General features: G+C 40.2%; 1 protein-coding gene across 1 annotated transcript in view; it reads right to left on the bottom strand.

The window, feature by feature from the left end:
- Window positions 1–11,489, bottom strand: part of Itgb8 (integrin subunit beta 8) — a 95,955-nt gene that overhangs the window by 5,629 nt on the left and 78,837 nt on the right. Inside the window, exons 10-11 of the mRNA XM_004626453.2 lie at window positions 3,263–3,668; window positions 414–639 (exon numbers count right to left, since the gene is read on the bottom strand). Coding sequence (XP_004626510.1) covers window positions 414–639; window positions 3,263–3,668 — 632 coding nt within the window. The remainder of the gene's footprint in view (window positions 1–413; window positions 640–3,262; window positions 3,669–11,489) is intronic.

Raw genomic sequence — 11,489 nt, 5'->3', positions numbered from 1 at the left:
CCCCCCCCCCTTCCTTATCCTTAATCCTTCTTCCCTTCCTCATTTACCAAAACTGTTCCTTTTCTCTTTTTATTTAAATCCTTTGTACTTTCCCCTTGCCCTTCCCTCACTATGCATTCTAATCAAACAATTACCTTCTAGCCAGCTGGGTAACAGACAGCTCTTCTCCAAAACTTACTTAAGAGAAACTAAGATAGTGAATACCTGGATTTATTCTGATGCTCCTGCAGCTACTTAGTAGCTAAATATTGGAATCCAAGCACCTTATTTTCTCAAAGTCCCTACTCAATGACTTTTTCAGCATGCTGTAACAATTTGTCTACAAGCTAGGAAGCCTACGGCGGGGATACTAAAGAACAAAGTGCGTTGTCTGAAGGGCTGTCTTCTGTGCACAGGAGGGAGAGGCCTCATACCGGTTTTCACTGCAGGCTGTGTGGCAGGAGGGGCAGTGTTCACAGAAGCGGCCGATGCTCCTGGGGTCGGTGCACTCGCACCTGCCGCACACACAGGTGCCTCTTCCGCTGCACACCTGGCCCTTGGGATTGATGCAGTGCTGAGCCGATGCTGATGGGCACTGGCACCGATCTCCATCCCAGCCACTGAAGCATTGGCACTTGCCACCTTCACACTCGCCGTGCCCTGCAAAGAATCATACCAGGATCTACGTGACGGAGGCCACTGGCTTTGGCAAGTTTCCAAACCTGGATTCCCCTCCCATCTCCAGGGAAACACAGGAGCAGTCAAGCGAATGAAAACAGCGTTATTCCACATCTGTCTGACATGGTGCTGCCATTTAGGTGTGTCTGCTTCTAAAGCTGTTTCACTGCAGAGCATCGCCCTGTGCTAATATACTGTGCTAACAAGTGTGAAGGGAGCCGCTGCTTTGGTGGCTGTCAGACCACTTGAATGCCATTGTTTAATCGGTTTTAAATTAAAATACATAAATCTAAAGTGACAAAATCTGAAGTAATGAAAAAATAGGAATACTTGGTTAATGGCTTGTACGATATATGCGGCTACTGCGGTCTTGCTATTGCCAAGAGTTGTTGGTAACTTTGAAAAACCGCAGGATACACATGGCCCATGCTTCAGGGTGCTCAGGCTGGGTCTAGAGGTCAGGTCTCCTGAGAAGTCTGACCTATCATTCCACAGCTGAAGAGCATTGTTTCGCAAGTTGGCAAGGTAGCCCTAATCTAGGCTGTTAACTGGTTCCTGGAAGAGAAAAAGGCAGATGGTGTGTGTGTGTGTGTGTGTGTGTGTGTGTGTGTGTGTGTGTGTGTGTGTGGTGTCAGGGCAAGGTGGCAGTGATGAAGGGCATTTATGGATGAATATGATGAAGAAACACTCTTTGCATAATTAAGTGGGTTTTAGACTCAGTGACCTAAACTTAACATGCCAATATGAACTAGAAGTCTCCAAGAGGGAGTAAAATTTACAGGGCTATATAGTATGTCTTAAGCTTATTAGACTATGGAACAAACAACCTTTCCCCTCACTCCTCCTTTTCCTTTCTTTCCTTCTTTCTCTCCATCCTTTTCTTCACTCCTATCTTCTCTTAGTGCTGAGTATGTCATAGGTTAAGTGTCCCATAGAGTCTAATTTTGAATCAGCCCAACTGGATAAGTGTAAAACTAATGAGATTCAGGCCAAACAAATGTCCACCAGACCCTGATCCTTGTACAGCCTGAGCACCAGATCCTAACTAGTTGACCTGAGAACATGTGTTTATTCTCTCCATGTGTGTCAGCCCTGCAGTTTGCACTTGTGCACAAATAATCCAAGGCAGATTCCCAACCGCTCGTGGTTCAGTACTGCCAGGGTTGTATCAGAGGGTCAGTGCATTGAGTTTTGAGACTGAGATTCTCAAATGTGTTTGAGGCTTCTTTAAGAGACTGAAGCTAAAGGTAACAATCTCAGAAAAGTTCTTCTCTTTCCTGTAAAATAATATTTTCTTTCTCTGTAAAGTATAGCAGTCAACTGGTGGTTCATTCTCAAATCATTTTTTTAATCTAGCCTAGCCACAATATCAGGTACAGCTGAGTAAGTGTTTGAAATAGAATATATACATATTTTTTCCATTGTGTATTGAGGTAATACTGATCAAATTTTTAACTTAAACAGAATAGAAAACACTTTTAAGAAAATGTATTTAGTACAGGGTCTACAGGGTGTCACTACACAGATTGGACTTGTAGTGATCCTCCTGTTTTCAGCCTCCCTAGCTCTGGGATCACATGTGCGCGCCACCATGCCCAGTCTCAATCCCCAGCTCAGTGGTCCCTGGGGGTGGGGTCAACCTGGCACTCTGGGGATCAAAGCCCAAACTTTTTTTTTAATATGTTACTTTCCATACGTCTAGGACAATTATTTGTATGCATCAATAATTTCACAAACACTTATCTACTAAATTGCAAATACTAAAAAGATGTTTTCAGGATAAGTGAATTTTCTATACAGTTACAAAAGAAATACCACATAACTCAGACACCACATAGTTTAACTTATTTAAAAAACTACTTTGTTTTAACTTTCAAACAATCAGCAGATTTTTTTTTTTATTTAACCTCTAGGTAGCAGTAAACCTAATTAGCCACAAAGTAACCCTTATACTATTTTTATTTTCACTTATTTCACTTTAAAATTTGGTCTGTGTGTGGCCAGAGGCACTCCTCTTCTAGATTACTTAGTAATCCAGTATTTTCTTGAAGAACGCTGTCCTCTGGCTATTCTGTTGCTGGGGCTATTCCAAAAATAAACTGGTGAGGTTTAAATTACCACAAACTTACAATACCATCTATGATGATGCATTAAGAATTTTCCAGTGAATGAAAAGTATATTTTTATAGTTCACTTCCCCTTCTCCTGACAGAAATAAAAGCCTCTGAGCAAGCTGCAGGGAGTGACCAATTGCCGGAGTGACTCCAGCCCTGTGGAAGAATGCCCTTATTCTTCTCAAAAAGTGTCAGCTCTCTGCAGTCATTTTCTTCTCTGGTTTCGTTCTTTACAAGATCAAGGAATACATGAAACTAATAATGAATGTGAGGTTCTTATTTGGCAGTCTAGACTATATACTTCAATTGCAAATGTACGAATTCTGTACTGTTTAAGTCTACTGCCATGACGTCATTTCAAGGGCTATAAAACTGTGAACATTAAATTTGCGTCCAGCAGTGGCAACTGATGATGCGATTCAAATGTACATTCACGTGCGTGCCGCTGCGACAGCAGCTCCTCGGAGCTACCTGCGTACGCTCGTACTCACCAGCACACAGATTCCCATGGTGATAGGGACAAGAAAAATCATCTTTTTCACAGTATTTTCCATAAACTTTTCCGAGCTTAGTTTTGTGACATAGGCACTCTCCACAAATGCAAACTCCTCGGCCACTGCACACAGGTTGGTCCTTCTGCAACTTGCAGCTTTCCGACAGAAATCCATCTTCTTCCAAGTGACAGCGACTCTCGTCACACTGCCAGCACTTGGAGTCGAGGGAGGTGTCATCTACACAGCGCCCCTGCGGCCTTCTGCGGTCCTCACACTGACAGCTGCAGCTTCTGTGTATGTGAATTTTAGTGGTTTCATTGAAACCAATCGGCTTGATTATTGCATAATTTTTTCCTCTTGTGACATCACAGTTTTTCATTGTAACTGTTACATTGAAAAGAACCTAAATTTCAGAAGAAAAAGGAAATCTATTGGCGTCTTTTTTTATTGACTATTTTATACCTGTCAATAACATTTGAATCCATATGATATGCATCTTAGAGAAATTAACAGTATTTGTAAATAGATATTTAGTCTTTTTCATATGTAGATAAATATTTCTCTTTATCATTTATTTATTTTGGAAAATTAAAAAAAATCTTTTTTATTTGGTACAAGGTCTTGCTGTGTAGCTCAGACTCCCCAGTGCTGGGATTATAGGTATGTGCCACCATACTCAGTTTTTGGTGGCTGTCTTGGAGCAGGGCCAGCAAGGCATGTGGTGCCAGGGATTGCATTTGAGTCCTTGCACTTACCAGGCTGCCAAGCCATCTCCCTAGCCTCAGAATTTTTTATTTAGATAATTTAAAAAGGAATAATTGCTTAAAATATATTATTTAACAGAACTGAATGTACCTATAGAAGTGTCTACTCCACTTTTTATGATTAATTTCTTAGAAAACTTGACAAAGGACATATCACTTTCTAGATCGAGCTCTGAAAATTCAATGTTCCTGGATATTTGGTACTAGGGATGGATAAACCAAAGCAAAGGCCTTCTGCTCTACAAGTTTTAAACCCTGAGATATTCAAATGCAATTTTTCTTTTTCCCGCTAGAGCTCCAAGTAAAGTCTCAGAGTTAAACTTTATATATGTTGTCAGTGGAAGAACAACACAAGGTTTTCTCTTGTGTTATTGCTCAAGGAAACAGGCTGGGGACTCCTTTTCAAGTCTTGAGACTTCTCCCAGAGTTACACCTTTACCTCAGCTGGAGATATTTGTCCGGAACTGTAGAACCAGGCTGGCAGAAATTGGTTTTATTCTTCTGTCATTTTTTAATTGTTTTTCTCTATTTCTCTTTTTTCCAAAATAAGATTGATTTAATATGTCTATTTTAGTTTTTGGTCTACCTTAACATCTTCAGGTCCTCTAGGAAATGTGTGTGTGTGTGTGTGTGTGTGTGTGTGTGTGCGCGCGTGTGTGTGTATCTTCATGTTGGACTGAAATTTGTCACAATTAGTGCTGAGTTTTTTGGTTGAGAATTATATGTAGCATGATACAAAATATCTAAATTTAAGTTTTTCTATACATTAGAATTTTTAAAAATGTATATGGTTGTTACAGGGTCTCACTACACAGCTCTAACTCGTAATGATCCTCCTACTTTCAGCCTCCCCAGTGCTGGGATTATAGGCATGCGCTACTACGCTCAGACTCTGGCCAGCACAACCCACCTTGGGGGTGGGGCTGGTGTGGCATGTGGTTCCAGGGATTGAACCGTGGTCCCTGTGCTTGCCTAAGAAGGCGCTTTAGTCTGCTGAGCTATCTAGCCAGCCCCTAAGCATTAGAAATCTGAATCATTACTATAATAATAGAATACATTTGGAGTTGGTGCTTTATTTTAAATGCTTTCATTTTTAAGAATAGTAGAGCTGGGCATGGCGATGCATGCCTGTAATCCCAGCACTTGGGAGGCTGAGGTAGGAGGATCATGTGAATTTGAGGCCCGCCTGGACTGTGTAGTGAATTCAGGGCCAACCTGGACGATATGCGGAGGCCCTGTCTCAAAACAACCACAACAATAACAACAAATTAGCAGATGTGCAGCATAACGCTGTCAGTGCCCTTACTGAGAGTTCAGCAGCACTTGGGCTTGGTATAATTAAGAGGTCGGGTGACTATTCTGAAAACCAAATCATTTATAATATTTGCTGGGATCTAAAGAGGGAAAAGGAAGCAGGCAAAGAAAACAAACAAAAAGCCTGTAAGAAGCAAGGAAAACTTCTAATTTTGAGATTTTGTGAGTTATTTAATTTTCCAGAAAATAAGTTACTTTTCACCAGAAAAAAATTTTTCTCTCAAGTTAATGAGAATTAAATGTTTTGTAAACTGGCATATGTCTTTTCAATAAAATACAAGGGATTATTATAAATGAAATTAGAGAATTAGAAACTTGTGATAATTAATTTAAATTACAAATTTGTAGGCTCAATCACACCACCCACAGGTTCCAAAATTCAAGAGGAGAAAAATACACTCTAAAGAGAAAGAAAAGTCTATTTTTATTAATTTTGGCATCTCAGAATATTCTATCTCTTTGACTAAAGTTTTCTCTTTACTATGACACTGAAGTAATTAATAGAACAGTAAATTAGAACAGATAGTAGAAACCATCTAGTCCAAGCTATTCATTTAATAATGAGACAACTGATATCTCAGAGGCTGAATAGCTAAGTAAAAACCGCTTCACTCTGTGAGGATTTCCTCCGAACGTATTTTCTGTTCTCTCTTGTGCCAGTGCTTAGACGATCCCTCTCCTCGTCCTGTTTCCTGATGCTTCTATCGTCCGGATTTCACATTCTATCTCATCCATCTTTAGGTTAAATGCTGCTCTTTATTGTTCCCTCTCTCACATTGAATATATTGAGACAATCTCAAAGTGGAAGGATTTAGCCTTCTTAGCCTTTCTAACCATCCGGTGTATTGCTTTCAACCTCACCTTTACTGGGAGACTGTGCGGTTCGCAACTAACAAGGTGTAAACCTCGCTACAACTATAGCCATCACTTGATTGTACAGACGAGCTTTCCTTGTCTGTACCCGTTGTGACACCAACGTATGAGGCTACTGCTAAGTGTTTAATGTAGCGCATGCTTCTTTAATGTGAAAGTTTGAGAGTAGTTGTTTGAATGAGAACAAGGAGAGACAATAATTTTCAGTTTGAAGTGTGTTCTTGGGAGGAGCCTGTAGTTTTTCAGAATGGTTTGGTGCTCTGTGAGAAAGCATGCCCCAGGACGAGTGCATCTTCCGTGAGGAGGCTGCGAGGCTACGTACCTCGTCGTTGCTTGTCACGCTTCCACAGCCATCCATGCCTGGCTTCCGGGCCCCATCTGGACAGATGGCAGTTATGTTAAAATAGACGCCTTGTACCTGGTTTTCCACTTGAATTTTCACTTCTGAAATAAGCTTCTGTAAAGACATCAGTTTTGACTTACTTAGTGCAGTTGTGTCAGGTGTGAGCAACAAAGCAGAGTCAGGCTTAGCAAATCATTCTAGATTTAATTTTTAACCAAATCAGAATGTGTTCGTATAAAAAGATGAATAAAATGAACCAATTATATTTGAAATATGTAAGAAATACCGATGGATGAGATATCTGTATTTCAATTTCCTATTTGTACAGACATATCCAGGACTGCTTTTTGATTATTTCAGTTATTTCTCACTCAGTTAGACTCACAAAAATGCAATACCATTTGTATTTTTTTTTATGGGGGATCAAACTCAGGACCTTGCACTTTCCAGGCAGGCACTTACATCACTGAGCTATCTCCCCGGCCCTCCATTTGTATTTTGATAAAGTTTAAACAACACCATGAGAGTACATACCATAAAGGGTGGATTTTGACTGTTTGCTTCTGACATTTAAGATTAAAAATTTTAATTTCAAGCACTCTGAGTATCCTGAATGGCTTCCTGTTACAGAATTGAAAGGCACTTCTTGGGGAGCACATTTTTATATTAAACCTACAAGAATTCTCTGACACATATGGCCCTAATGGCTCTCCAACAAATGGTCTAGAATTCTTTTCAAGTCTCCAGGCCCTTGCTTGTGTCAATTAAGTTAGTTTCAAGACTTAATTCTAAAGTAGAGCCTTTTACTGGGAAGGAAACCACCATTCAGTCATTTACTTATTTAAACATCATTAAGTAAACATCCACTTAATGCCCGTCCTGTATTAGGGCACCCACTAATTTCTTCTCTCACAATTTCTGACTTCCAAAGGTCCCAGCTTCCTTAAACACTGCTGTGGGTGCAGTGTGTCCTATAAAGCTAGGGGTCTACCTCAGATAAAACCCCACATCTTAGACTGGTAAAAACAAAAGAAGGGAAAGCATATATATATATATATATACACACACATTCTACCTCTATATATATCTATATCTAAGAGTGACATGTACAAAGTAAACAATTTCTAATGGCTTTCATTTTTTTACTTTAATAAGTTTCTTTCTTAATTTTTCTGTATTTAGGACAGGGTCTACAGGGTCTAAAGGGTCTCACTATGTAGATCAGACTCATATTGATTCTCCTGTTTTCAGCCTCCCAAGTGCTGGGATTACAGGCATGTGCCACCACGCCCAGTCTCCGTCACCAACTCAGCACGCCCCATGGGCGGGGCCGGCACTGCACGCCAGGGCCAGGGATGGAACCCCAGCTGCTGCGCTCTGCCTAGGCAGGTGCTTTAGTATGCTGAGCTATCAGGCCAAACCTTAGTAATTTTATTTCTTAAAAATTGTGTTTTCTAACCTGGAAAGCTCATACACTGCAATTATTAATTAAGTTTAGTAAGCCAATAGACATTGCCAGTGGCATATAATGTTGGTGGGCAATAGTTTGAAAGGTCAGAAGAAAATGCTAAATATAGTAAGTGTTCTCTGCTTGTTTTTGTGAAATTTAGTTTCTCTTAAGACTTTAAGGCTGTTAAGCCAATGTTTTTTAAAGCTGTGTGTGAACACAAATGTCTAAATTTCTAAACCTTTTTTCCCTCAGTTTTGGGATATAGAAACTGAACTCCTTACACAATCTTAAGCTTCCCTTTATGAGACAGATTCTTATTTTCCCCTGATGTGTGATTCTTCAATGAATTGGGGATTGTTTCAGTGGGACCATGGAAACAAGACGAATTTTAGAAGAATCAAAAAATGTAGACATATAAAAATAATAGCAGAATCTCGATGTAAGGAAGTTAGTTAGGGTAAACTTTTTAAAAAATATAATAGAATTTTTCCATTGCAAAGGTAATCAGAACCATCGTGGGTTACCACACCCCACATTTCTAAAGAAATGGACGTGAAACTGTAACTGATGTCTCCGTTGGTACGGTGACAACACAGGTCACTGTATGTGCTTTGAGGCATACAAACACAGGGTGATGCCTAGTTGTATAGGTCTCTTCCTTACCTGGATTGTTGTTAGGAATAAACTATCAACCAAAATGAATTGTATACACATTTGATTTTTCTTTAGCAAAAAAATTCCCTGGTTTTGATTTTTCTTGTACCATAGTGAGAGAGATGCAATTTTAGATATTTTTCCTTATTTCATTCAGCATAATTTTCAGATATATAACAAATCCCAGGTAAAAATAAATCTAAAAAAGTTACTTTCATTTAAAAATAAATTTAAGGGCCGGCCAGATAGCTCAGTGGGTTAAAGCACCTGCTTAGGCAGATGTAGGGAGTAGGTTTGATCCTCAGCATGCCAGCCCTGATGTCACTCCTGGGGGGCACTGAGAGGGCGATTGAGACTGGGGGTGATAGTATGTGCCTGTAATCTCAGCTCTTGGGACACTGAAAACAGAAAGATCACTACAAGTCTGATCTGTGTAGTAAGATCCTGTAAGACTCTGTACTAAAATACATAAAAAAAATAAACAGGGTCCTCATTTTATAGTCTGTATCGATTCTTTGTCTTTTTGTTTTGTAGTGAAATTGATGAGAGATATTGCCTGAAGAAAATCAGAAGAGAAGGAGCCTGAGGCTGTTCGGAAACAGTCTGGCTCCTATTTACTTGGTTAAATTCTGCATGTGCTGGGAACAGAGTCCAAGAATGTGGGGAAGTAAGACATTATAAACGGCCCATCAATTCAAGTAGACATCATCCATACGGAACCGCAGTGCAGGAAGCACCTGGGGCATGGAGGGAAGAAACACCTGCATGCGGATCCTGCCTTTGCCCATTAGTTGTGATGGATTTGCTCCACTTCTTGGTTTCCACACACCTACCTAACACCTGCCCTAAAGGTCAGATATGAGGATAAATGAAGTCATACACGGAAAGTGAGTGCTTCTTAGCAGTGTGAAAATAACAGTCACTAGGATTACAGCATTCCAGTAGTGATTATTATATCTGGGTATGGCCCAGTTTGAAGAAGCAGATGTTTCTTTAACCTTCTTGCACATAGGCATTCACTCTCTGCAAAACTGATGATAGCATATGACCACTGGTTGAATACAGTACTGTATCTATTAGGGTGACTCTTTTAGTCAAACTCTTTGGGCAAGACTGCTAAACAATCGTGTGCACAATCAAATGACCATAGAGAAGCCAACAGACCCTTCTTCGTAACTTTCACATCTCTGATAGAATGTTCCAGGGAAGACATTTACTTTAAATAATAGTGTGAATTACATGCTTTGTGATGTAGAGCTTTATACACTTTCTTGTTAATAAACTGCCTTCTTTAGCCATGATGTGTGACTCTCTGAGTGACAAATTTGCAAAGATTGCAGGTGGCCCAGTGTTAAGTTTTCCGTCAATGGGACAAAGAAGGAGCAGAAAGTTGAAGTGAGTATCAAAAGGATAGCAGCAATGTCACGGCAGAGCCAGAGCTAAACTCCATGCGCTAGTTCCTAATCTTCTGCTCTTCGATGGTACCGCTGCTTTCCTGATAAAACTTTTTACTTGAATCACCAAGATCATGCAGCATTGGTTCATACCTTGCAGCAGAAATGTGGAAGTTTCTTTGGAAAATTGTGTACAGTGTATACATACCTTATAGGCTTCCACGACCAAATTGTTGAGGTTGGCAGCTGTTGATTCTATTTCACCAGCAATGGTGCCGGGCAAAAGGGGCAGAAGTTCCTGCAAAAATGTATCAGAATATTTACATAGCTCTATTGCATGGGACAGCGATCGACATGAACAGTTTTGCAGTTACCAGTTGCAAGTAAGCCATTATGTGACTGGAAAGAAATTTAAGATGTGAAAAATTTAAGTAACCCAGGAATGATAGCACGTGCTTGTGTACGTACGTGGGCGTGAGTGTGTGTGGATCCTGAATTACAGGACGATCTCATAATTTAATCAAAGAACAGACCAACGTTTCCCAGCATGTCTTCTGTAGGACACGGCCACAGGAGACTTGAAGTACGGAAAGGGTTCTCATGTCAAGTAAGTTTGGGAATTTGTATATACTGTCTCCCACTTAAATATTCAAAACGAACCTTTGCAGATTAAGTTGGTCAGAATAGGCCTGCAATTTGGAAGTAATTTAATGTTACTTCATGCAGCATTTTGTAGGACTTCTTTAGATACTGTTTTCTCCTATGACAAAGATAAATATTATCTAGGGCTGGTATTGCAAAGAATGACCTTTGGGACGTGTTGGGTTAGATAGATAGAAAAGGCATAGTTATAAGTGGGAACTGCACAGAGAAGACTCTCACAGTAGATGACAGAAACGCTGGATGTTCCCAGAAAGAAAATGAGAATTGGCAGAGGCTCGCCAGTCTGCTTGAGAAGAAACCCTTCTGATGAGAGCAAAGGGCACACAGATATAAGGTATCAGGGTATAGAGGCTTCTTTTCTGTTCATAGGTATCATGAAGTTCCTGCAGTGTGCCAGCCAGGTTTAGGCACTAACAATCTGGTATCTCAAATTGTAGGGAAAATATGTCACTTATCAATTCTAAGAAATCATTTATTGAACTTTTATTGAGCACCTACTATACATTTACTTGGAAATACTAAATTGCCAGGCCACATACTTAAGGATCTTGCAGGTACATAAAAGTGGCATTCTCATAAGCAATGCACATGTGAAGCAGCCACAGACACTATTAAAGGGGTTCTCAGCAGGCATTTCAGAGCAGGCGAAGATTATTGGGACTGTTTCCTTGAAGAGGTGACTTGTCCACTCTGTCTTAAAGGATGAGTAAGAATTAGCCAAGTAATGAGAGAGAATGGCTTCCAAGTACGGGTGTGAAAGAAGGGTGGC

This window comes from Octodon degus, unplaced genomic scaffold (assembly GCF_000260255.1).
Source record: "Octodon degus isolate 3935 unplaced genomic scaffold, OctDeg1.0 scaffold00015, whole genome shotgun sequence".
In the NCBI taxonomy this organism is placed as follows: Eukaryota; Metazoa; Chordata; class Mammalia; order Rodentia; family Octodontidae; genus Octodon; species Octodon degus.
Note: the sequence above shows the minus strand (reverse complement) of the source record. Positions and strands in the feature narration are given on the sequence as shown.